General features: G+C 42.1%; 1 protein-coding gene across 1 annotated transcript in view; it reads left to right on the top strand.

The window, feature by feature from the left end:
- The first annotated feature begins 6,648 nt into the window (after nt 1-6,648).
- The window catches only part of LOC147101127 (neurabin-2-like), a 249,216-nt gene continuing 228,187 nt past the window's right edge, over nt 6,649-27,677 (top strand). Inside the window, exon 1 of the mRNA XM_085966317.1 lies at nt 6,649-8,418. Within this exon, the coding sequence (XP_085822443.1) occupies nt 6,877-8,418 (1,542 nt within the window). The 5' untranslated portion in view covers nt 6,649-6,876. The remainder of the gene's footprint in view (nt 8,419-27,677) is intronic.

The raw sequence follows: 27,677 nt of genomic DNA, 5'->3' as shown, positions 1-27,677 counted from the left end.
AAAGTGGTGTTTTGTTTGAAGAAATCAAGAGTTAGTGCTTATTTTTGGATAACATATACATAAGGTTCTTTTGTGTTTACCCTGCCTTAAAACTTTTACTTTCCAGAATAATAACCAAAATGGTGTCATTTATATAATTTCTGTAGTTTTTAACCATGTACCAGGCTGACAGTCTCTTCCGGCGCTCCATGGAAATTCTAAAGACAATGACACATCTCTGACTCACCCACATACAAATATACCTGCCGTTCTTCAACTCAAAATAGTGGACCTGGTGATTATTGGCATGCAAGATATGTGATATATATCTATAATATGTTTGCTTCAAATTAAAGAACGGTAGTGCCAAATGTCCTCAAGATATCACAAAGTGCTTCACAAACAGTGAGTTACTTAGGATTCAGCTGAGGTGGTGTTACAGGAGCCCTACAGTTGCGTCCCTAAGTTAGGGGGAGGAAAAATAGCCATCTCTGTTGACCCCTTCAACGGTAACTTATTCCTGGAAAGTGGTCCACGTTGTCCAAGGCCTTGTCGTGGATTTTGATAATCAGGGGGCAGTACTGTGGCGGGGGCAGACCGCACAAAGTGGAGGAGAAGCATCCGGGAAGGCGCCGAACACCTCGCGTCTCTTTGCCGGGAGCAAGCAGAAGCCCAGCGCAAGGAGTGTATGTCAACCCAAGCACCCACCCACCTGCCCCTTCAACCACCATCTGCCCCACCTGTGACAGAGACTGTAGGTCCCGCATTGGACTAATCAGTCACCTGCGAACTCATTTTTAATGTGGAAGCAAGTCATCCTCGGTTCCGAGGGACTGCCTAAGAAGAAGAACTTATTCCAGAATGAGCAAATATCAAAGTAAGATGCTCAAAATTCCAAATTGTTATGAGTAATGTTTGATGTGTGAGAGTACAATTATTAAGGAATATTCCTTTAATGTTTTAGATCAATGCAATGATATTAGCAAACGGCTGTACACTCTGCACCTCCTAACACACTCATTGCAAGCACTGGTACGAAAAAATCTTGTTTAGTTTTGCAAACCTTTAAAAAAAATAATTTGACCCCAATTACGCGACGTCTCGTCCAGACATTTCTACTTGACATTTAAAAAATTGCATCAGTGATTGACCTGGTCACCCCGATGTGAACTGTGTCAATCTCCAAAATGCTCGGCTTTCATTGGCTGAAAAATAGTGTTTGGAGAGTATTCATCCAATCAGAGGTGAAATCGTTTCAATGTGCCCTACTTCCAAAACGAAAGGGGGTTATGGGAGGTGCTGGGTAGAAGGTGAAGTGTTTTTTTTTGTAAATGGTGCAGATCAGGTAATTAGGTTATGATATAAATTACAAGTCAGAATGAAACACAATAGGAGACAGAAAGGGAAAAGGAAGACACAGCAAGCAGAAGTGGCTTTTAGCTGTTCAAGATTATTATTGCAGCAATAAAATATTGCTTATAGAATTAATATTCTTTATGACTGTGACAGGGGTTTGTTCCAGCATAATTGAGTAAACCGAGAACCAAAGCATTACCTGGCCTAAGGAGAATGGTATTTCCCCGGAGCTGTCAGGGTTTTGAAGGCAAAAAATGACCTTGTCACAGCAAAAGCAGTCTACCTTTTTTTTGATAGATTGCAAAATTATTTTATAACTAAAATTTTTTTTGGTGCATCTTGAACTAACCCCCCCACCCCCCAAATATTTGGTGCATCCGATTCTACTCATTTTTTGCAAAAATAAGCAGAATACACACTAGGAGATAATTTTGGGTTGCAAGTCCTCACACACACACAAAGACGCTATCAACACCAATCGTTTGCACACTTGGCTATTGTTTGTAAGCTCCGCCTGCAGCGTGCCCGTAGATGGTTACAGACGATGTGACATGTGTGGCTGGTGAAGCCCAGTATTGCGGCACATCGCTGGGCTGGGGGGGGGGGGGTGGGGGGGACACAGCCAAAGGAAGCAGGGGAACTGCAAACGGGCTACAATGTAAGTCAGCGCCCTCCCGGATCACAAAGCGTCAAATTGCTAAATGAGAGTAACAGCAAACGGGGTCTTTTCTTTTCCCTCTTTAAATCTGATGAGTGAACGTTTCCTGTTTGTAACGCTTTCCGGATCCGACGTTTTGGGCTAAAATGACAGTTATTAGGGAAATGGGAAATAACGCGCAGGAAACGCAACGTAGTCAGGCCTTTTGTGTAGTGGCTCTCTCCTGGATCCTAGTGCTACTAATGTATAGCGACCCAGTTAGAGCAACGGCACTATAAATATATATGTATATAATACACATACACTGGGAATAGGGTCCTAAATAGATATGAATATATGTGCATATATATATATTTTTATTTTTTATTTTTTATTTTTTATATATATTCCTACATTGCAACAGTGACTACACTTCAAAAGTACTTAATGGGTTGTAAAACGCTTTGGGACGTCCTGAGGTCATGAACAACGCTATATAAACGCAAGTCTTTATTTATATATACAGGCATTACTTTTGAATCAAATATTCAGTACATCTGAAAAGTAGGAATAGTTTGACATAGAAAAAACAAGAATTTTTAAGAGGTTTGCATGTTTCTGTGTGTCTGTTAACATAACACCAAAATGTAAAATATTAATAACTCTTTTGGTCTTTTAATCTTTAGTACTTTACTTCAGAATATATATATAATGCATGTTAGCGAGGAGTGGTTTATTCAGAGTAATGACAACTGGGTAAATTCTGAATGCTGAAGGTATGATGCCAGTGATTTATTTTAAATAAACCACCAATCCCCTACTGTCTGTCTATACAATAGAATGGGATTTATTAATTTTTTCTCAACACTTATTTCACTCATTTTAATTTAAAAGACTTTTCCAGAGGGACTTTGTGGAGCACGTGTAGTTAGAATCTGTAATATGGTGCACACTATAATGTTGCACGCCACAGAGCTAAGCATTTCTGGAGGTGTTGTGTTGTCAGTTGCGAATGGGACTTAAGGAATGAGGTCATATAGTAATTTTCATAAAATATTGCCAGTAATTATTTCACTTTCCTCATTTTTGTATCCATTTAATACTTAAAGATAAAATAAATACAATAATAAAATAAATTATAATCATAATATTTGCTATGGTAAAGAATCAGCACTCATTAGATTTCTTATGTGGTTTGATTGCTACCTGCAAGTAGCTTAAACCATCAAAATGAATCTATGCCAACAATTGGACAGTTAGTGAGAAATAACTTTTCATTGCTAAAGTTAGTAAACTTATTCTGTATAAGTTATGGAAATCTAAGTAAAGATTTCTTTGAAGAGAGATGACATGCCACTGGCATATGATTCTTTACTGTTAAATCACATAGGAAATTGTTATGAAGGTAGAGCTAAGATACTATAAGCTCTATTTATATGCTAATTCAGGAGTAAGTCTGAATGGAGTTCAACGACTTCCCTTCATTTCATAGTGGTTTTTCACTTGTGTTACGTCAAGAATAGGAGGTTCAAGTTTATATTAACATAGTGACCTTAACTTAATTTGTCATTCATTCAGCAGCCATGCTGTATCCTAAAGAGAATATTTAGGATTGCATTATAAGTATATATACTCCATTAATGTAATAGGTGTAGAGTGGTTTTAGTCGAGGAATGGTCTGATTATAAAATAGGTTATTACAGATTAGTAAATGTAGGCTACAACTAAAAGAAGTGTCAGTACTGAGTGATTGCTTATAGATGTGTGCCTACCCAGTTCCAGATTGAATTGCTCATTTATATTGAATCAGTGATATATCTGGTGTGAAAGTTATAAGAAAAGTGCAGAACCAATTATATTTACAGCTAAATTGTAAAAGTACGAAAGACTACTGCTGCCTTGGATAGAGCTTTCTAATCCAGGCAATTTGAAAGAAAAATGTGTGGTAAAATGTAATTTAGGAGACTAAGCAGAACAAAAAACATTTAAAATACTTTTCCAACATTTCTTTGCAGTTGAAATGTCCTGAAGTAAATTACAATCCCTAAAAACACAAGGAACAGTATATAAAGTCGCCATGAAGTTGTTTTAAGTGACATTTTACTTGGCCATTAATTTCAAACCTTTTAAGTAGAATGCACTCTCACCAAATCCGAGGTAGACACAGTGATTATTCTTTTGGGTCTAAAATCAACTGAAATTCTGGTAAAGCAGAATTTTGTACATAACTAGTTGATCTCTGATGTTGTACATGGGGAGCCAGGTGTATGAGGCCTTTAGATGTAGTTCAGTCCCCATTTTAAAGCCGTATATTTTGCTCTTATTTTTATATATTGCTTTTACTTTATATTTTAAAGTTAAACAGTAAAATGTATGCCAATTTGGGAAGCAGAGATGTTGAGTTGGCTGGAACTCAGGGGTTTCTCTGCAGTATGGGCAAAGGAGCTGGGCGATACACAACTGAGGCATTACAATGCCACCACTGGTGCGTAGGTTTAATTAAAGCATGACAAGTTTACATAGGCAGTTTGCATGATAAATGTGGATGCAGGAATTTATAATGGAAATAGTTAAGAGGAGGTATATGCAGACATCTCTTATGGTGCTGCTCATGGGCCTTCAACCTCGTAAAAAAATTTGTTGTCACATTTTTTTCTCTCTCTTTTGTGTCAACTTTTTCCTATTCTAAATTCTCTAGCACTCCCTACCTAAATCCTTCTGCCTTTACACTTTTCTGTTCATCTTTAAAAATATTCTCAGAACTTATCTTTTCAAGTCAGCTTTCAGTCACCTCTCCCAACTCTCATGCCATGGCTCAGTGTTCGTTTTTTAAAATTTCCTTTATGTATTTTGTCTTCTCTCCCCACACCCCAGTGTAAATTGCTTTAGGACACTTTCTACTGTATAGGCGCTATGTAAATGCAAGTTACTGTTGTTATTGGTGATGACAGATGCTTGGTATCTGCCTGGCTGGAACACAGAGATGGGGGGCAGCAAGGAAGTTGAGAGTGGTGGAGTGGGCAGGCAGTGGAGCAGATCCTGTCATTCGGGTCGAGTGGCCAGAGTTGTAGGGAATGCACACGCACAGTAGGTGAGCTGCTTTTTAGTCAAATGTGATTGGTTACTGCAATCCTCTATCTCACCATCGAAAGGATAGTATTTCTTGTAGAATGTAACAAATCAGATAGGTTTACTAATGTAATATGATTGGTAATTTTCACTGGTGGGATAACTAATAAGAAAGGAGAAAAATGCAGACATTGCAAGCACTTAACTATTGGGAAAGTAGTAAAACCACAGACACTATAGACATATGAAAAAATTATTATTGATAGTACTCCCATTCTAAAAATTGGTCCTGCAGTATTAACTCCATTGCTCTTACTCTGTAAGCATGACTGTACAATTCATTGTAATTTAAAAGTTGTGCAGTCACTTGTCCTCGTGTTGCCTTTGTGGACAGGATTCTATCATAGATAAATGGTGGCTTACTACACTGTCCTGTTTAGGAATCTTTAATTAAATAACAATTTTACTTTGGACTTACTACACTGTCCTGTTTAGGAATCTTTAATTAAATAACAATTTTACTTTGGACTTTACAGATGGTATACAAAGGTTATATGTCTTCTGAAAAGACAGACGTTTTAGTGGTCCTTTGCAACTTTAGAGAGTTTTAACTGCTTTAGAGATGTGTTATTAAGCTAACCAAGTGTTTTAGAACTCTTCAAAAAGCCTTCTATTCATATGTATAAGTAGTGTTATTAGGCTTTAAATCATAAACTTCCTCCTTTCAAAAAGTCATAGTTCAAAGATTATCCTCGCCGTTATTACTGTTCATTAGAGTTCCTCATGGTACAAAGTTCCATATGTGCACATAGAATCCATTAATAAGTAGAAATTAGAAGTAATTTATGAACATAGATGGTCCATATTTTGCCTCTTACATTGTAGTTAACAGTGAATTTTAAGAAGGTAGTGGGAAATTAAAGTACATATACATGATAATTTAGTGCTGTTATTTATAACCAAGATCTAGCAACTACATTACTTTTACATTGTTCTCTTTTTATATTGACAGACTAACAGCAGTTCACTTTTCATATTTTTTTGAAATAATAGAGACTTTACTACAAGGGGCTTTATCATTAGTACAAAATGTTATATTTGGATATTTTCCTTATTTTTTCAGAATTTTTTTTTTTGGCTGCCTTTCCAATAAAGTCGTTGTTTTAACGTGCCACCAACAGTGCGGGGGTCTTGCTCGGGTTTCAGACAGATTTTTAAATAAACTTGAGGTGTGAAACCTGCAGACATGAGGGATAAGATTTGGAGAGGAGCGAGTTTAGATTTTCTTTTTTACAATCTTTATTTAAAAAGGGGGCTTACGGGGAGAAATCTCATCTGTTCAAATCAGTGAAAAAACTCAACAACCCCCCCCCCCCCCCCCAAGATGCAAGCCCCATATATAGGGTGAAATGTTGAGCAGCAGCATGCAGGTTGTAACTTCATCCGGCGGACTGTAGGACCCAGTGAGAGCCAGCTAGTCCACTGGAGGTTTGATAATGCAGAAGGATCAAGCGATCAGTATTTTTGCGATCAAAATGATGCAATCAAAGGATTAAATGTTTGCAATCCATCACACGGCGTGCATTCTTTGATGTTGCATTCGGTGATTTATTCCAGGGATTTATTTTAGTCTTTTTTCCCCCCCTTCTCTCTCTCTCTTCCCCTTCCTCTTTATAGATGGAGGACTACCAGCGAGCCACACGATAAAGCGACAGAATGCAAAGCATGAGCCTCATCCTGTAGTATATTTTTCTCTTTTTTTTCTCTTCGCCCCTCTCCTCTCGCCTGCGATCGGAAACTATGCAGCTTTGGAGCAGGCAAGGGCTGCATTAAATATGATGAAGACCGAGACATCATCATCATCAGCAGCAGCAACACCAACAGCAACAGCGGCGGCCAGCCTGCGGACTCCGTCTCCCCACCGCAATGCTTACGAAGCGGGGATCCAGGCTCTGCAACACGGCAGCCCGGCCAACGGGGAGGAGGAGGAGGAGAGGGCGGCCGAGGAGCGCAAACCGCCGAGCCGGGGCAAGAAGTACGGCTCCAACGTGCACCGCATCAAGAACATGTTCCTGCAGAAGATGGGCACCACCCCGAACGAGGCGACCGGCATCACCCCGAAGGGCAAGGAGCGGGCGGTCCGCCTGTCCCTGCCCAGAGCCAGCAGCCTGAACGAGAACGTGGACCACAGCGCCCTGCTGAAGCTTGGCACCAGCGTATCCGAGCGGGTGAGCCGCTTTGACAGCCAGCCCGACCGGCCCTTGTCCAAGCTGCAGGAGACCAGGAGGATGTTCGAGAAGAACATCCAGGAGAAGAACGTCTCCAACAGGATCCTGCTGAAGAAGGAGAGGGCCGGCTTGAAGGACAGCAAGCTGGACGTGGTGGTTCGATTCAATGGGAGCACTGAGTCACTGGACAGCCTGGAGACTGAAGCCATTTCCCCCACAGTCAGTCAGCTCAGTGCAGTGTTTGAAAGTGGTGCCAATCAGAAAAAGACCAGGCAAGGCGCCTGCCCCCTCAACTCCAAACCGGTTTCTAAAAAGTCAAGATTAGTTCTTAAAAATCAGCAGCAAGAGGCACTCAAAACAGAAAGTGGCAGCAACAGCGACGGTGACTTCTCTCTTGATCTGGCTGGGCCTGGCCCATGCAGGAAAGAAAGCGAGGAGCTACAGACTGATAAGTTGCTGAGTGGCTCACCATCCAGAAGTAACTTGGCCAGCAAGTTGGCATCGCTTGTGAAACACGGGGACAGTTTGAAAGAAACGAGGCCTGCATCATCTGCACAAAGGTCACAAAAGATTGAGGAGGTCAGAAAAATTAGACCAGTGGAGGTGGAAGACAATGTAGAGTCGGACCAGGAATCTGGACCTACAGATGATGGGAAAGAAGATCCAGAACTTGCTCTTAAGGACCCTGAAAATGGCAGTGGCCTCCAGCAGGGAGATGCTGTTTTAGAAACTTCTGAGGCTAAATCTGTTGAGACCGAAGCACTGCTCCATGATGTTAATTCAGAAAATGGAGATCTTCCCAAAGACTCTTTGGATCATTTCCAGCCTCTGACTTTGGAATCTGGAGAGGGGATTGTGCATCAAGTAGAGGAGTCCTTGTCCTCTAAAGCAGATTCCTTTGAAGAACAAATTAAAAATGACCTAGATCTGTATGACCATTGCAAAAAAAATGAAGACTTTTCTGAGGCAGATATGGTGGATATTAGCACCTTTAGTGGGGTAGGTGATGAATCTGAAGGAAGTTGTCTGGATGATGATGAGGATGATGCATTTGAACCTGAAAGTGGCTACTCAGAGATCACTGGATTATCTGATGAAGAGGAACCCATCCCACATAGAAAAATTCGCTTTAGCACAGCATCAATTAAAGTAAGTCCATATAAAAAGAACTTGCTCGTGTGGTTGAAAGTGTCCATTGAAGACTGGAATTATGTCTTTAAATAACTTAATCAAGTTTCAGGAAAGGATGATTTTTACCAATGTTATAGTTATTATTAACATTAAATCTGAAGTATTTGGTGAATAAGAGGGAAGCTTATTATCCAGAATAAATATTCTCAATTGTTCTGCTTCTTTAAAGTATGGTGTCCTCCATAAATAATATTTATTACATTATCTTTGTCATTGTCTGATAATTACATCAGGATTAACCAACTTAATAAATAATTAGTGGTTTTAATTAACTTTAGTGCAATACAACTTTATCTAGCATTTCCAACTTTATGGACTTAACTTTAATTCTTTTTATGACCCACTCGTAACTGGCTGGTATGGATTTATAGTCACTTTTTAATGATACTGCAGTCTGAATTTTATTTCACAGCAGTAGTTTGACATTTTATAATCTACCGGTAATTCTAAAAGGCTGTTAACTCCAGGCACCTTGTCATCTGGAAATTAGTAATTGTAATCAGTGGTGCTGCTGTGGGTAGGTGGGATCTGCTTAACTGCATTCGCATATCTCAACTGGTACAGATATTAAGTTAGGGCCATATATTGAAAGATGAACATGAAGTATCAAGGTAAAAATGAAGTTCATTCATATAGTTAATACACTAACCCATATCTTTATGTACAAGTACTGTATATTTTAAGCGAGTACATTGTTCATCCATGATGCATGAATATTTCTGTCTACAACTGTAAATTAAGCCAAACTACCATCTATGGAGAGGCTATTACCAGCAATTAGGTATTTAATGGTTAAAGAAACCTGGAGTTAATAGACATTAACTTTTTCTTTAATTGTATAGAAAGAGACTTCGAAATATAAACATTTCAAAGTTGTTGAGTGAAACAATAATTGATGTGTTTTTTAATATATAAAGCCCATTGGGTGGTTAGGCTTCAGAATTCATGATTCACAACTTCTGTTGTGAATTAGCTATTGTGAGATTACCAGGAATTTTTAAATTTGCGTACAAGCCATTTTTTGACTTCTAAGTCGTCAACTGAGAACTACTGAATATTTGAACAATCAGAATCGGCCCAGTAATTGGTCACCACAGAACTTCCTATCTACAACAGGAAGGGACTTCCTGTGTAACAGTTTCAAATGCAGTAGAAAATGGAGTTAAGTTGAAAGACAACTTTTGATACCAGTAGCCTTGTTTAGTCAGGAATTGTACTAAATGAGCAAAGCGTTGACTTTCAGATGATGTGCAATAAATTGGAATATTGTTGCCCTTTAAATCCAAAGAAGTTGTTGTTCTATCTACTTCAGCTGTACCCTTACTTTTCTTAGTGAATGTTTATGTCGAGATCACAGGATCGTTATGGTTGAGGAAGGCCAGTTAGCCTATCCAAGCTTATCCATCCCAGAAGAACGTGCTCCCCCCCACCCCCCCATCACAGCATCCAGTTGTGTCTTAAATAATCCCAGACTTTTTGTCTCTGCTATCTTGTCCGGAAGTCGATTGCCCATGAGATCACTCTTTGTATTACACAATGGCATTATAATTGTATATTTTCTGAATTTTGTTTGCTCGACAGTTGAAAAAAAATCCAAAAGCTTTAGAGTGAAACTTTTTGTTTGCGGTGCTTTCTATGTAAATAGGTAATGAATTGTGTAGATCTTTGTAACAAAGTGTAAAGGCTAAATATGATTTATAATAATACTTGTATTTATACAGTATGTTGTATCTCAAAGAGCGAGTGACTTTTGAAGTGCAGTCATTGTTGTATGTAGACAGGATGTGGTGCACTAGTGAAAAGAAGTGTCTTTCATTTTCAGTCAACTCATTGAGAACTATAGTTCATTTAGTACAACAAAAATAATTGCAAGTTTTATTTGTTTTCTTAAGACTATAGTCGCAGGATTTTCTCACAATCATTAATATTCTGACATATTTGTGTTGATGTTGTTTATATGGACTTTCAAAAGGCATTGGACAAAGTACGACATAATAGACTTATTAGCAAAATTAAAGCTCATGGGATTCTCTTCTTCTTAGGCAGTCCCTCAGAACCAAGGATGACTTGCTTCCACATTAAAAATGAGTTCTCAGGTGACTGATGAGTCCAATGTGGGACCTACAGTCTCTGTCATAGGTGGGACAGATGGTGGTTGAAGGGGCGGGCGGGTGGGGTGCCTGGGTTGACGTGCGCTGCTTGCGCTTGGCTTCCGCTTGCTCCTGATGAAGAGACTCGAGGTGTTCGGCGCCTTCCCGGATGCTTCTCCTCCACTTTGTGCGGTCTTGGGCCAGGGATTCCCAGGTGTCGGTGGGGATGTTGCACTTTTTCAAGGAGGCTTTGAGGGTGTCCTTGAAGCGTTTCCTCTGCCCACCTGGGGCTCTCTTGCTGTGACGGAGCTCCGAGTAGAGCGCTTGTTCTGGGAGTCTCATATCAGGCATGCGGATGATGTGACCCGTCCATCGCAGCTGATTGAGCGTGGCCAAAGCTTCGATGCTGCAGATGTTGGCCTGAGCCAGAACACTGACCTTGGTGTGCCTATCCTGCAGAGTTGGTGGTACCTCTCCAGTGCTTTGAGGTGCCTGCTGTACATGGTCATGTCTCTGAGGAATACAGGAGGGCGGGTATCACTACTGCTCTGTAGACCATGAGCTTGATGCCGGGTTTGAGGTCCTGGTCTTCAAACACTCTCTTCCTCAGGTGACCGAAGGCTGCACTGGCACACTGAAGGCGGTGTTGGACTTCGTCATCGACGATTAAAGGGACAGTGGCAGCTTGAATACAAAATTAGCTATAGGACAGAAAGCATAGAGTAGTGGTGAACGGTTGTTTTTCAGACTGGAGGGAGGTATACAGTGGCGTTCCCCAGGGGTCGGTATTGGGACCACTGCTCTTTTTGATATATATTAATGACCTGGACTTGGGTATACAGGGCATAATTTCAAAGTTTGCAGCTGATACGAAACTCGGAAATGTAGTAAACAATGAGGAGAGTAATAACAGACTTCAGGAGGACACGGACAGACTGGTAAAATGGTCTTAACTCATGACAGATTACATTTAACACAGAGAAGTGTAAAGTGATAGATTTTGGTAGAAAGAATGAGGAGAGGCAATATGAACTGAATGTTCCTGCACCCCCTTTAAAATTGTACCAGAGAGACCTGGGGGTGTATATACACAAATCTTTGAAGGGGGCAGGACAAATTGAAAAGGCTGTTTAAAAAAAGCATATGGCATCCTTGGCTCTATTAATAGAGGAATAGAGTACAAAAGCAAGGAAGTTATGCTAAACCTTTACAAAACACTGGTTAGGCCTCAGCTAGAGTATTGTGTTCAATTCTGGGCACTACACTTTCGGAAGGATGTCAAGGCCTTGGAGAAGGTGCAGAAGAGATTTACAGGGACAAGGGACTTCAGTTATGTGGACAGACTGGAGAAGCTGGGGTTGTTCTCCTTCGAGCAAAGATGGTTAAGAGGAGATTTGATAGAGGTGTTCGAAATCATGAATGATTTTGATAGAGTAAATAAGGAGACACTGTTTCCAGTGGCAGAAGGGTTGGTAACAGAGGACACGGATTTAAGGTGATTGACAAAAGAACCAGAGGCGACATGAGGAAATATTTTTTTACACAGTGAGTTGTTGTGATCTGGAATGCACTGCGTGAAAGGGCGGTGGAAGTAGATTCAATAGTAACATTCAAAAGAGAATTGGATAAATACTTGAAGGGAAAAAAATACAGGAATATGGGAAAAGAGCAGGAAAGTGGGACTAATTGGATCGCTCTACCAAAGAGCCGGCACAGACACAGTGGGCCGAATGGCCTCCTTCTGTGCTGTATTCTATGATTTTACAATACTTTGAATATGGAAAAACAAATAAACAGAAGAACAAAAGCACTTTTCAATAAATTGACATTGATTCGCATATTTGCTTTGCTGGTATTTAATGCAGCTTTAAGAACAAAAACCTAACCTGTAATTGTCTAACATATCCCTCTACCAGTAAACTTAATACTTGATCTAGTACTTTGAATGTAATATTGAACCATGGTGAGTACTGCAGCTTGCTCATTAAGCTAATATTATCAGTACTTGATTGGTGAAGCTATTTCAGCTCAGTAATTAGTTCCTTCAATGGACTATTCTGTCTTATTTAGCAGTTAAGAAAAAATAGCAAACAAACTAACATTTGAATCTAAGACATAAAGGCTGTATCCCCAGGAATAGCCTGTTAGCACTGTTGTTTCATGACGTGAAAGACCTATAATTAAGACCTGTGATCTGTCATGGAGTGATATATCCAGTAATTTTTATAGCCCACTGTGAGGATCGTGTTTTTGCCTAAAATATTCTGTTTTTTGTGATTTTCAAGAATATAATAAAAGCAACTTGCATTTATATAGCACCATTTTAACGTAGGAAAATGTCCCATGGTGTTTGCTTCACAGGAGTGTAATTAGACAAAAATTGATACTCGGCCATAGAAGGAAATAATAGGAGGTCAAAGAGGTAGGTTTTAAGGAGGGTCCTACAGGAGGGGAGAGAGGCGGAGAGGTTTAGGGAGGGAATTCCAGAGCTTAGGACCTAGATAACTGAAGGCACAGCTACCAATGGTGGGGAGAAGGGAGTGAGGGATGTGTAAGAGGAACACCGAATTTGTGGAGGACTGGAGGACGTTACAGAGATGGGGGGGTGGTGAGGCCATGAAGAGGTTTGAGGTATTGCCGGACCGGGAGCCAATGTTGGTCAGCGAGCAGAGGGTGATGGGTGAGCGGCACTTGGTTTGGGGTTGGATACGGGCAGCAGAGGTTGATGAGCTGAAGTTTATGCAGGGTGGAAGATGGGAGGGCAGCCAGGAGAACATTGGAATAGTTGAGTCTGGAGGTAACAAAAGCCTGGATGAGGGTTTCAGCAGCGGATGGGCTGCGGCAGGGGCGGAGACGGGCGATGTTACGGAGGTAGAAGTAGGCGTTCTTTGTGACGGAGTGGATACGTGGTCAGAAACTCGGCTTAGATTCAGATAGGATGCTGAGGTCACGAACAGTCTGGTTCAGCCTGAGACAGTGGCCAGGGAGGGGTGTAGAATCTGTGGTGAGGAAACATAGTTTGTGGCGAGGGCTGAAGCCAATGACTTTGGTCTTCCCAAAACAACAGTGTTTCTGGACAGAATTAGGAGGGATAGAGTATTTTTAAAAATTCGTTCACAGGATGTGGGCGTGGCTGGCAAGGCCAGCATTTATTGCCCATCCCTTATTCCCTTGAGAAGGTGGTGGTGAGCCGCCTTCTTGAACCGCTGCAGTCTGTGTGGTGAAGGTACTCCCACAGTGCTGTTAGGGAGGGAGTTCCAGGATTTTTACCCAGCGATGATAAAAGAACGGCGATATACTTCCAACTCAGGATGGTGTGTGACTTGGAGGGGAACTTGCAGATGATGGTGTTCCCATGCGCCTGCTGCCCTTGTCCTTCTAGATGGTAGAGGTCGCGGGTTTGGGAGGTGCTGCTGAAGAAGCTGTGGTGAGTTGCTGCAGTGCATCTTATAGATGGTACACACTGCAGCCATGGTACATCGGTGGTGGAGGGAGTGAATGCTTAAGAACTTAACAACATAAGAAATAAGAGCAGGAGTAGGCCATACGGCCCCTCGAGCCTGCTCCGCCCTTCAATAAGATCATGGCTGATCATCGACCTTAACTCCACTTTTCTGCCCGATCTCCATACCCTTGATTCCCCTAGAGCCTAAAAATCTATCTATCTCAGCCTTGAATATACTCAGACCTCACAGCCCTCTGTTGGTGGATGGGGTGCTGATCAAGCAGACTGCTTTGTCTTGGATGGTGTTGAACTTCTTGAGTGTTGCTGGAGCTGCACTCATCCAGGCAAGTGGAGAGTATTCCATCACACTCCTGACTTGTGCCTTGTAGATGGTGGAAAGGCTTTGGGGAGTCAGGTGGTGAGACACTCGCCGCAGAATACCCAGCCTCTGACCCGCTCTTGTTGCCACAGTATTTATGTGGCTGGTCCAGTTAACTTTCTGGTCAATGGTGACCCCCAGGATGTTGATGGTGGGGGATTCAGCGATGGTAATGCCGTTGAATATTAAGGGGAGGTGGTTAGACTCTCGCTTGTTGGAGATGGTCATTGCCTGGCACTTGTGTGGTGCGAATGTTACGAACCCAAACCTGAATGTTGTCCAGGCATGCGGGCATGGATTGCTTCATTATCTGGGGAGTTGCGAATAGAACTGAACACTGCAATCATCAGCGAACATCCCCACTTCTGACCTTATGATGGAGGGAAGGTCATTGATGAAGCAGCTGAAGATGGTTGGGCCTAGGACACTGCTCTGAGGAACTCCTGCAGCAATGTCCTGGGGCTGAGATGATTGACCTCCAACAACCACAACCATCTTAGTTTGTGTTGGGTATGACTCAAGTCAGTGGAGAGTTTTCCCCCTGATTCCCATTGACTTCAATTTTACTAGGGCTCCTTTATGCCACACTTGGCCAAATGCTGCCTTGATGTCAAGGGCAGTCACTCTCACCTCATTGCCAGCATTTAGTTTGGGGTGCTGATGCAGAGCAGGAGTGTTAAGCAGGCACAAAGGCTTGCTTGATGTTGCGATTGGGAGATCAGCTGATTTCCTAGCAATGATCCTGCCTGCTGTCTTTTCCACAGAGACTTCTGCTCCAAATTTTTTTTCTTCGTCAAAGAAATTGCAGTATTCACGTGGGCAGTTCGGGTGTTTGAGTGCTCAGAAAATCAGCTGATAAAACTCGGAAGCAGTGTCAGGGAGAGCAACTGTCGATCATGCACATACTGCCAGGACAGTTTGTGAGTGAAAGGCTTGAAGTATGACTTTTCCAGTTCTACCTCACTAACCCACAATTTTCAGCAAAATGTCCCCTGACAGATGCAAGAACATGTTAATTTTTCGATATATTTTGATTGTGTTTCCAAGGCACTATTTCGAAGAAGAGCAGGAGAGTTCTCCTCGGTAACCCTGAACCAACATCACTAAAAACAGATTATCTGGTCATTATTTCATTGCTGGTTGTGGGACCTTGCTGTGCGCAAATTGACTGCCGCGTTTCCTACATTACAACAGTGACTACATTTCAAAAGTACTTCATTGGCTGTAAAGCGCTTTGGGACGTTTGGAGGTCGTGAAAGGCGCTATATAAATGCAAGTTCTTTCCACCCATTTTTGAAAAATTCAGTTTGCTTTGTACCACATCACAATCCGTGGGGAAGTGATCTAAGTGTGGTGCATGCATTAGTGAGAGACATAGGAAGAATGAACCATCAACTATCCATTACTGAAGAATAAGAGCTCCAAATTCAAATAGATTACTGACATGAGCCCAGAAATTACTGTTGGCGATATTAGTGGGCATATGTTTGGTGCGGTTGTATGACATTCATAGAAACATAGAAGATAGGAGCAGGAATAGGCCATTCGGCCCTTCGAGCCTGCTCCGCCATTCAACGAGATCATGGCTGATCATCCAAACCCTAGCACCCGGTCCCTACACCGACAGCCACCCCACCCAAGCCCTATCCCCGTAACCCCACGTATTTAATCCCCCCCAACACTAAGGGTCAATTTTTATCATGGCCAATCAACCTAACCCGCACATCTTTGGACTGTGGGAGGAAACCGGAGCACCCGGAGAAAACCCACGCAAACACGGGGAGAATGTGCAAACTCCACACAGACAGTCACCCGAGGCCGGATTTGAACCCGGGTCCCTGGCGCTGTCCCTTCCTCTATCGTCTATTTGATTGGAGGCCTTAACCTATTTAAAATAAACAGGTTAATACTTGCATTAAAGTAGCTGACCGGGCAATGTGGTTCTCTATAATTTTCAAGAATCCAAGGAATGTGGACCATCATTTTTAGAATAATTTGACATAATTTGAGATAGATATAGAACAAACCTTTATGACCATTCAGAGTAAACAGGAGGGACTTTTCAGAATTTCAAGTTGGAATAATAAATTTCCAGGTTACGGGTAACGGCACATTGTTCCACTTATACAGCACAAATGGAAGCTGAGAGCAATAGATGGCCACTTTTGTCCTAATGAAGCTCTAATTTTGTGTTGCCCACATCCAATTTTATTATTCCTGGGATAATACTCTACTGATTCAGAGAACTTTCATGCAAGCATTTTTATTACTGACTGTAATATCGGAGTTATTAAATTGAGCAGAAAGTGTAAATGGACAACTATGCTGAAGAGTATTCGATTACAAAAGATGACTCTTCCTTCTTGTTCTAATTGCAGCATCAAAATGGCTTCAAAAAATGGAAGCAGCTGATGCCACTGTGATTAATATTTGGAGTCTAATCAGTGTGTAGCCATTGAATTGGCCGGGCTTTTGTCTGAGAGGGTTTTTATTGTCCACTGTGGCATTTAGTGAGATGCTGTAACTCGGGTTGCGCTTTGTTTAATATTGTTTAAAAAAAACAAGCACTTTAATCAACTCCTGCAAAAGGAGGTTGTACCTTGTAGGCTGACCACAAAGATACACTGACATTGGAGATCCTAAAGGAATCTTTGGCCTATTTGTCTCATTTTGCACATGAAGAAAAATGAAAGTCAATAATATGATGGAGGCAGAAAATATGTGGTCGAAATTAAAAACAAAATATTAACATGGTTATTGTCTTGACTAGCTGAGACAGCGGCAACATTCTGAGCTGTGCTGATTCAGCTTGAGAGCAATATTTTAGGTATTCCAAAATAGTTCTACTGTTTGCTTCAGTGTAAATACAGTCTTGAGTTCTGTATGAGATTGTGGTGACTAAAATGGTCTTCCATAAATTCAAATTTAGGTGAAATTTGACATGGCCGTTACCTTTTTTATTTAATTACTAATTTAATAAAATCAACACGTCTAAAGCTGTACGGTTGCCTATGGTTCAACACATCAGTTGCTGATAATGTCGGGCTTGTTTTCCTGTCTCTTATCATCAAATGAGCTTTGATGACCAATGGTTTAAATCTGGTGTCCCCTGTAATTCAAGCTATCAGTTTTTGTTAGCTCGCTGAGCTTACATTCTCACCTCTCTCTGGGTAAAGAAGTTTCTTCTGAATTCCCTATTTGATTTCTTGGTGACTATCTTATATTGATGGCCTCTAGTTTTGCTCTTCCACACAAGTGGAAACACTCTCTCTGTGTCTACTCCATCAAAACCTTTCATAATTTTAAAGGCCTCTATTAGGTCACCCCTGAGCCTTTTTTCAAGGGAAAAGAGACCAAGCCTGTTCATCCTTTCCTGATAGGTATACCCTCGCATTTCTGGTATCATCCTTGTAAATCTTCTCTGCACCCTCTCCAGTGCCTCTATATCCTTTTTATAATATAGCGACCAGAACTGTACGCAGTACTCCAAGTGCGTTCTAACCAAGGTTCGATACAAGTTTAGCATAACTTCACTATTTCAATTCTATACCTCTAGAAATAAACCCTAATGCCTGGTTTGCTTTTTTTTATGGCATTGTTAACCTGTGTCGCTACCTTTAGTGCTTTGTGTATTTGTACTCCGAGATCCCTTTGCTCCTCTACCCCACCCAGACTCGCACCCTCCAAGTAATATGTGACCTCCCTATTCTTCTTACCAAAATGTAATACCTCACATTTATCTGTGTTGAATTTCATTTGCCAATTATATGTCCACTCTGCAAGTTTATTAATGTCTTCCTGTAATTTGTTGCAGTCCTCCTCAGTATTAACTATCTCCCCCCCCCCCCCCCCAAATTTGGTGTCATTTGCAAATTTAGAAATTGTATTTTTGATTCCAAAGTCTAAATCATTAATATAAATTGTGAACAACAGTGGTCCCAGCACTGATCCTTTTGGAACATCACTACCCTTCTGCCACTGAATAGCTACCCTTTACTGCTACTCTGTGCTTTCTGTCTTGAAGCCAGCTAGCTATCCATTCTGTTGCTTGTCCCTTGACTTCGCATTCTTTGACCTTATTCATTAGTCTATTATGTGGTACCTTATCAAAGGCCTTTTGAAAATCTAGATAAATTACATCTATTGCATTTCCCTTGTCTATTCTCTCTGTTACCTCTTCAAAAATCACTGAGGTTGATCAAGCAAGGCTTTCCTTTTGAAAATTTCAGAGGGCAATTAAGAGTCAACCACATTGCTGTGGGTCTGGAGCCACATATAGGCCAGACCGGGTAAGGACGGCAGGTTTCCTTCCCTAAAGGACATTAGTGAACCAGTTGGGTTTTTACGACAATCTTGTGGTTTAGGATCTCAAATGTCAGTGTATCTTTGTGGTCAGCCTAACGGGTACAATCTCCTTTTGCTTGAGTTGATTAAAGTGCTTGTGTTTTTTTTAAAACAAGATGAAACAAAGCACAACCCGAGTTACAGCATCTCACTAAATGCCACAGTGGAAAAGAAAACCCTTTCAGACAAAAGCCCGGCCAATTCAATGGCTACCCACTGATTAGACTCTCAGGCCTAGAAATTGGGTTCTGGTCTTGCCAGGGCTGTAGCGCCAGAAAGTTTGTGCCAGCGGTAATGCGGCAGCGCCCGACGAAAATTCGGGTGCGCCGGGCCCAGACGGCGGCGGGCGCTAAAACCCTCCTTTAGCGCCTCAAAACGGGCGTGAACTTGGGTTTCCCGGCGCTAATCCCCCGCTGCGGCACCCGATGCGGTGCGGCAGGCGGGGGAACTGCAGGCCTCCTCCTCCTGTTAAGGAGGAGCTGCCTGCAGCCGACAACTGTCCGGCGGATTGACCCGACATCTGAGCCCGGCACCTCGGGGAAGTGCCGGGCTCGCATGAGACACTGATCAGGGCTGCGGGGGGGGAATGCAGGAGTCCGGGAAGGGAGGTGCGGGCAGGCGGCCGCCGGGAACGCGGCCGGCCGCCGCTCCACCTTTATGCGCCGGCGCACACTGGGGGAAGACTCTGTTGCCAGAGTCTTAGTTGCGCCTGCCACGGGAGAGGCGGGCGCAACTGAATTTCAGCTTGGGGCCGGGTTACCACGGCAACCGGGACGCTGCGCACACCGATGACGTCATCGGTGCCGGCGCAGCGCTACCGGTCTACCGCCGCGGAAGGGCCCCAGGCAATTTAGGAACCGGCGCCAATTGCAGCGCTAGGCCCTCTAGCGCCGCAAAATCGGCGCTAAGGGCACTGAATTTCTAGGCCTCAATATTAATCACAGTTGCTTCCATTTTTTGAAGACATTTTCATGCTGCAATTAGAACAAGAAGGAAGAGTCATCTTTCATGATCGAATACTCTTCAGCATTGTTGTCCATTTACATTTTTATTCCAAATTGATTTAATTAACTTAATTTAAATTTCCCAACTGCCATGGGGGGATTTGAACTCACGTCTACTGGATTATTAGTCCAGGCCTCTGAATTACTAGTCTAGTAACATAACCACTATGCTACCGTACTCATGGATGGCGGAGGTAGTTTCTTCAGGAGCCACTCCAGCAGCTCATTAGTCTATTATGTGGTACCTTATCGAAGGCCTTTTGAAAATCTAGATAAATTACATCTACTGCATTACCCTTGTCTATTCTCTCTGTTACCTCTTCAAAAATCAATGAGGTTGGTCAAGCAAGGCTTTCCCTTTTGAAAGGGAGGAGGCTCGTGTGGAGCATAAACACCAACATGGACTGGTTGGGCTGAATGGCCTGTTTCTGTGCCGTATATCCTATATAATCCTATGAAATGGCCTAGCAAGCCACTCCGTTGTATCAGAACCACCAGGAAAAACTATAATTCACACAGACTGCAGTGGTTCAAGAAGACAGCTCACCACCACCATCTCGAGAGCAATTAGGGATGGGTAATAAAAGCTGGCCTTGTCAGCAACATCCACATCCCATGAATGAATAAAAAAAAAGTTAAGGAAGGTTATCCTGTTAAAATATTCTTCCCAGTGTCATCAGCGATAAATGTTGTTGGTGTTTCTCATGCTCGGCACAGTTTCACAGGTATTTGCATTGCTTTGGTACCTCGAACAAGGGAGAGCCTAAACAGTCAGTGTTATTTGACTGTGGGAGAACCACAGCTGAACCTGATTACACCCTTGCCTAATATCTACACAACGAACGATCAGAAGACTAATTTTACAATAACTGTATGATTATGATGCACCATTCCCTGAATGAGTGGCAGGTCACCTTCTCCTGACCAGCCCTCAAACTATGCTTATTTTGAACCAATTGTCTGAGAATGATACAAACATAGCAGACACCCCTTCATTTTCATCTCATTCATAAGTGCGGCAGCGCCTCTTTGCTTCCTTAAACAACTCAGGCCAAAATCAGAAATGTGCTATGTGGTAAAGGGAGGTTGCAGAGGGCACAGCGTCTATATAGTGATGCACTGTGCCACCAGGCCAGTGTGATGTTGCAGATTGAATTAGACTTTATAGTAGAGATATAGGGGTAAAATTCAACTTCAGCGGGTGCACAACGGGCAATAGTGGATTGGCCGCCCATTATACACCCTGTCCAATTTTTCCTTTCCACTGAAGTCATTGGGCAGGGTGTACAATGAGCGGGCGAACCACTACCACCCGCTTGACACCCTCGCCAAAGTTATTTCTTGTTTTAGGTGTTCTTGCTCGGGATATGGGCTGACATGAATCAGTCATTCATGAAAGAAAGACTTAAGAAATAATACTGAGCGGCCTGCTGGTGGCGCTGTCCAAGGAGAGTATAAATACTTGGGCACGGTCCCAACTTGTGCAGGATATTCTTAACAGGAACTAGTGAAGGACACAACTAGACCTCTGTGTTGTAAAACAATTGATTAAAGCTTTGTTTAACGCTTAGACCAAGTGCCTAGTAGTTTTCTTACGTCATGGGCGTTGCTAGCAAGGTCAGCATTTATTGCCCATCCCTAGTTGCCCTTCAGAAGGTGATGGTGAGCATTCTTCTTCAACTGCTGAAGTCTGTGTGGTGAAGGTACTCCCGCAGTGCTGGGAATTACAGGGTCTTGGCCCAGCGATCATGAATAAACGGTGATATATGTCCAAGTCAGGATGGTGTATGACTTGGAGGGAAACTTGGAGGTTATAGTGTTCGGAATAGAACAGGTTAAAATTCGGAACACGGAGTTCCTGGAGGCTTTCTAGCAGGTAAGTAAGCTGGGTGATTTTAGCCGCCCACCCGCCCCGTTTCTGCCGAGCAGGCAGGGTTAAAATCGCCCCCGTTATTTCCAGCTGTGTATACGGAACTGAGTGAGAAAAGAAAATGGTGGCAAAAAGAAATGATTTGATCCATTTGATTGGTTGGTTTCATGGTCGTTGGCTCTTCATTCCTGATTGGTCGTGGGAGCAGTTGGATATTTGAGACTAATCCGTGTGGAACCTGGTTATTTAAGACAATCATTGAAGTGTGACACGAAGGTTTAAAGTATGACATGCTTTCTTAAAGTCATGCAGACAACTATTAGAGTGCATTGCGCTCTATACACAAGACTTTTAATTGTACTGTAGATTTTAGCCTTGGAATTCCCTGGGGGTTTTCCCAGTCTGCTGCCGGAGACTGGCGTAAACAGCTGGAAGGAGTCGTTTACTCTGTTTCCCTAGAGGTCCCACTGGTTTCCGACAGTTCTGATGGGAGATAGGAGAACCTCGAAGAAATTCAGAGCCTTTGTTTCTTATTTAATTAAATGGCCTCTCCGTCCACCTATTCTAATTAGTAAAATTGCCAACAAAGTTACACTGAAATGGGACAGGGCAAGATATTTCCTTAACTGGGGATGGGCAATAAATGCTGCACTTGCCAGCGATGCCCACATCCACATTTAAAAAAATTCCACTATTATCATGTTGTTGTAATTTTAAAATTGTTTGTATATAAAATACAGTATGACAATCATATAGTACCATTAATATTCAGATTGATGATGTACAGAGCAATGAAATTTGTTAACTTTGCTTACTTAACAAAAGAATTAACCATAATTTGTGAGCAAAATATTTTCAGTATAGCTACAAAATAATACAAATAAAATAAAATATTATTACCTAATTGCTAAGATAAAGATCTAATTTAGTCATATGTCTGCCATTCTGATGATGGACCAGGATTTCCTACCCACTCCCAATTTCCTTCCCTTGACAGTTCAGTTTTGTGTGCTGCACAATGGGTGTAGTGTGCAGTATCTGTTCAGTGCACACAGCGTAATAAATAAATAGCTCTGCCACTGCTGTCTGGATGACCTAGGCCAGGACCCTGAGCATTTATAGTAACCAAATTCTGGTTAGTGTTTATGCCTTATACAATATCTCATTCATACATAACCTCATAAGGGAATTTATCGCAACATTTCGCATAACCTCTGCCCAGTGTTACCAGAATTTGGACTACTACGACTGCCTGATAAAGGCTGTTTCACTACTTGATTTGCTTGTTTTATTTTCCCTCCTCCACCCATAGCTTTTCTTTGCCAGTGTACCGTCCCTCTCAGGCAACTCAACCAGAATTGGCAAAACTTAACCTGAAGAGCCCAAGTTCTAAAAGGTAACTGAGATTAGGGCTCTCTCTTGGACTGTTAGTTAGGAGTCTAGTACTCTAGTCTAGCAGGCACCTCAAAGCACTGGAGAGGTACCACCAACGCTGCCTCCGCAAGATCCTGCAAATCCATTGGCAGGATAGGCGTACCAACGTCAGTGTTCTCGCTCAGGCCAACATCCCCAGCATCGAAGCTTTGACCACGCTCGATCAGCCCCGATGGACGGGTCACATTGTCCGCATACCCGGTACGAGACTCCCAAAACAAGCGCTCTACTCGGAGCTCCGGCACAGCAAGAGAGCCCCAGGTGGGCAGAGGAAACGCTTCAAGGACACCCTCAAAGCCTCCTTGAAAAAGTGTAACATCCCCACTGACACCTGGGAATCCCCGGCCCAAGACCACACAAAGTGGAGAAGAAGCATCCGGGAAGGCGCTGAACACCTCGAGTCTCTTCGCCGGGAGCAAGCGGAAGCCAAGCGCAAGGAGCGCACGTCAACCCAAGCACCCCACCCACCCGCCCCTTCAACCACCGTCTGCCCCACCTGTGACAGCGACTGTAGGTCCCGCATTGGACTCATCAGTCACCTGCGAACTCATTTTTAATGTGGAAGCAAGTCATCCTCGGTTTCGAGGGACTGCCTAAGAAGTAGTAAGAAGACTCTACTTTTAAGTTTCCCCTTACTAAAACTCATCCGCAGCACTGTGGTATTGAAAGTTTTAAGTCATTCCTACACCTGCACTTGAAGCGTTACTGTACACTGGTAGATACTGACATTTTTAAAAGAACTTAACAGGATTTTGTTTGTTGCTCATATGTATATTTTTTTGAACAAACAGCATTTTGATCACTCCACCCATATTTCCTTTGTTGAATACACCTTGGGCAGAGGAGGGTGCGGGAGTGGGAGGACTCCACCAAGAGGTTGGCCTTTTTCTTCTCAGCGTCGGGGGGGCTTTGTGCTCCCACTTTATCTGCTAGCTTCCAGTTTAGATGAAGTGTTAAAACCCTGGAATGCTAACCTGTCATTTCCTCTTTACAGATGTGGGTGTGCCTGCTGCGTATTTCCAGCGTTCTGTGTTTTTATTAATATATATTTCAGGTTTCAGTGTGCAAAACTTAGCCAGTGAAATGCCACATCTGTGGTGTCGAGGAGTGAAAATTGAACATTTACAAGGCTTGCTTGTTTTGTTGATTTGAAAGAAAACGATTTGGGTACACGAAACCATTGCAAAAAAACAGTGCTATGTTTTAGTTAAGCATGCATTCTTCATCTAGATCAATAACATTGCTGATAGGTTTGTTCTGAACACGTTTTGAAGTGACTCCTGTAGTGTAAATCCTACTGCTTCAGTATGATATACGCCATGCAATTAATTTTTTGTCAATTTCAAATGAATTGCTGAATCGGAATTTTGTCTGAATTAACTGCACTGATTTCCTATTCTTTGACTCGTTGTATGGGGAGAATTAGGAAGTCCAGCTGCTGATGTGAGGATTTCTCACCGTGGTGAAAATAATGAACTCATTCAGCATACCTGGTCTAGACTTAAATCAAAAAGGCTTCCTTTATTAGCCGCTATCGGAAGTGTACGATAACAGCATTCTCCTGAAGTAATTTCACTCCTTTATCCATTTTAAATAAAGGACATGTTTTGGTGAGGAAGAATCAACTAATAACGTGCAATAAATGTATTTCACTTAATGGATGAACCAATGGGGAAATCCCCTCTTTAAGATGTGACTATTATACAGTATTTATTTGGATGAAATATTAGGACAGTTATCTTAAAGCGACTAGAAAATAGTACCTACCTAAAACTGCCATTAGGTATGATAGAACCAGGGTTTGTTACATCTAGTCAAATAAAATATCATTAATATGAACTCTTACAATCAATATTGTGTACATTTATTTATTTTGAACTCTAGTTGCACCCTCCATAAACTTGAGCTGATCCAAAACTCTGCTGCCCATATCCTAACTCGCACCAAGTCCCGTTCACCCATCTCCCCTGTGCTCGCTGACCTACACTGGCTCCCAGTTAAGCAACGCCTTGATTTTAAAATTCTCATCCTTGTTTTCAAATCCCTCCATGGCCTCGCCCCTCCCTATCTCTGTAACCTCCTCCAGCCTTACAATCCTCCCAAGATCTCTGCGCTCCTCCAATTCTGGCCTCTTGCACATCCCTGATTTTCTTCACTACATGATTGGCGGTCGTGCCTTCAGCTGCCTCGGCCCTAAGCTCTGGAATTCCCTCCCGAAACCTCTCTGCCTCTCACTCCTCCTTTAAGACGCTCCTTGAAACCTACCTCTTTGACCAAGCTTTTGGTCATCTGCCCTAATATCTCCTTATGTGGCTCGGTGTCAAATTTTGTTTGAAAATCGCTCCTGTGAAGAGCCTTGCGACATTTTACTACAAAAAAAGTTCTTAACATAATCTTGGATTACAGAATTGAACTGCAGTGCTTACTGTTTAAAAGGTTACATATTGCTATAGGTGAGATCACGGTGGTGATGCTTAGTAAATATGATCTAATTATCAAATAGTGACGCACCAAGTTTATCATTGGAAAGACATTTGCATTCATAATTTTCATATCATCACCATTCATATTCAATCTGCACAACCCAAAAATTGTATTTTTATATCAATAATACTAAAACAATAATCTGTTGAAAAATGCATGAAAAAAATCTTTGACGTTGTAAGATTTTAAAATAATTATGCTTTATGCCTCAGAGAGCCTACTTATACTGAGTACAAGAATAAATCCGTTTATTGTATAGTCAGGAGTGTTTATGTATTAAGGAATTTCCTTTCAGCAGTTAAGTACTTTGCTTCTTCAATAAGATAACCATATCTTATAATTAGATATTGAATGGAACGCCTTTGTATAGATTTTCTTTGGACATATATTTGTGCTCATGGAGTGAAAGAAGGTGGTGTCATGGATTGGAATAATCACACGTTCTTAGGCCAGGTAAAGCATGGGTCCTATTCAGCTTCTAGCTTCCCCTTTACTAGCCTCATGCTTAAGTTGAACTTCAGAAGAGCAGAAGCATGCTTGTTCTCACGACTTCTCTCTGAGGTTGCCAGTTGTAATTGCCGTTGTGCCCTGCTATTATAGCATTTTTATGTTGTGTACTCGTGCTCCCTTGAGAACTGGATTGAGATTGCCCGAACTACTGATGTTTAACTTAGACCTCTTAGCCATCAGAGAGAAGAGACTTCATCGTAATTCTCTGTAATGGGCTGAACTCCGTTCCTAAAGGTAAACAAACATAATCGAGTGAACCACCCAATCTCGCAAAGATAAATTATTTTAAATGATGCTGCGGCCCCAATGGCAGTTCGTGATTAGTACCTGACTACTGAGTCAGTCCACTGTGAAAACCATACTTGCACAATAATCACACCAAAGAATGGATGTAGCAAAGTTTGTGTATGTGTTGGTGGTAAGAAATGTAATTTACTCTATAATATAGATCATGAACGGATTTCAGCAAGGTGGATAGTGAACTCGCTGCTTAAAAAACCCCGAAAGACTTGCATTTATATAGCGCCTTTCATGACCATCAGACGTCCCAAAGCGTTTTACAGCCAATGAAGTACTTTTTGGAGTGTAGTCACTGTTGTAATGTTGGAAACGCGGCAGCCAATTTGCGCACAGCAAGCTCCCACAAACAGCAATGTGATAATGACCAGCTAATCTGTTTTAGTGATGTTGATTGAGGGATAAATATTGGCCAGGACACCGGGGAGAACTCCCCTGCTCTTCTTTGAAATAGTGCCATAGGCTCTTTTACGTCCACCTGAGAGAGCAGACGGGGTTTAACGTCTCATCCAAAAGACAGAAAGCTTAAAAAAGGAGATTAACCTTTTGCTCTTATCAGAATAAAAAAATAAAGCTTCTATTGAAGTATTTTCTTGTCTTGAGGGACAGTGGATTGACAGTAAACATCAAATCATTGTAATGATTTCTAGCTCTGTTTTATTAAGGAAGGGTGCTGGTGCCAAGTGTGGGGCAAAGAGCCTTTAACTGTGTTTCCAAGTATTTAAGAGTAATGCCAACTAAGACTGTTGGCTAACACTGCAGTATTTTCTCCCCTTGTTTTTAGTTCCCTATTGACCATGACCTATTCATAGAATCATAGAATAGTACAGCGCAGAAGGAGGCCATTCAGCCCATCGAGTCTGCACCAGCTCTTTCGAAGAGCAATCCAGTTAGTCCCCCTCTTTCCTCATATCCTTGCAATATTTTCTCCTTCAAGTATTTATCCAATTCCCTTTTGAAGGCTACTATTGAATCTGTATCCACCGCCCTATCAGGCAGTGCATTCCAAATCCTAACCACTCGTTGCGTAAAAAAGGTTTTCCTCATGTCGCCTCTGGTTCTTTTGTCAGTCACCTTAAATCTGTGCCCTCTGGCTATCGACCCTTCAGCCATTGGAAACAGTTTCTCTTTATTTACTCTATCTAATTCCTTCGTGATTTTGAACGCCTCTATCAAATCTCCTTCTTGGCCTTCTCTGCTCTGAGGAGAACAAACCCCAGCTTCTCGAGTCTGTCCATGTAACTGTAACCCATCATCCCTGGAACCATTCTTTGGGTCCCCCTAACAACTCATTTTCCATGATTCATGAGTGTGTGGCCTTTTTTTTCACCTTGTTCTTCAGCCACTTGACTGCACTACT

This window comes from Somniosus microcephalus, chromosome 24, assembly GCF_052327205.1.
Source record: "Somniosus microcephalus isolate GS21.2 chromosome 24, FLI_Smic_1.0, whole genome shotgun sequence".
NCBI lineage: Eukaryota > Metazoa > Chordata > Chondrichthyes > Squaliformes > Somniosidae > Somniosus > Somniosus microcephalus.
The sequence above is the reverse complement of the archived record's forward strand: the minus strand, read 5'-3'. Positions and strand labels throughout refer to the sequence as shown.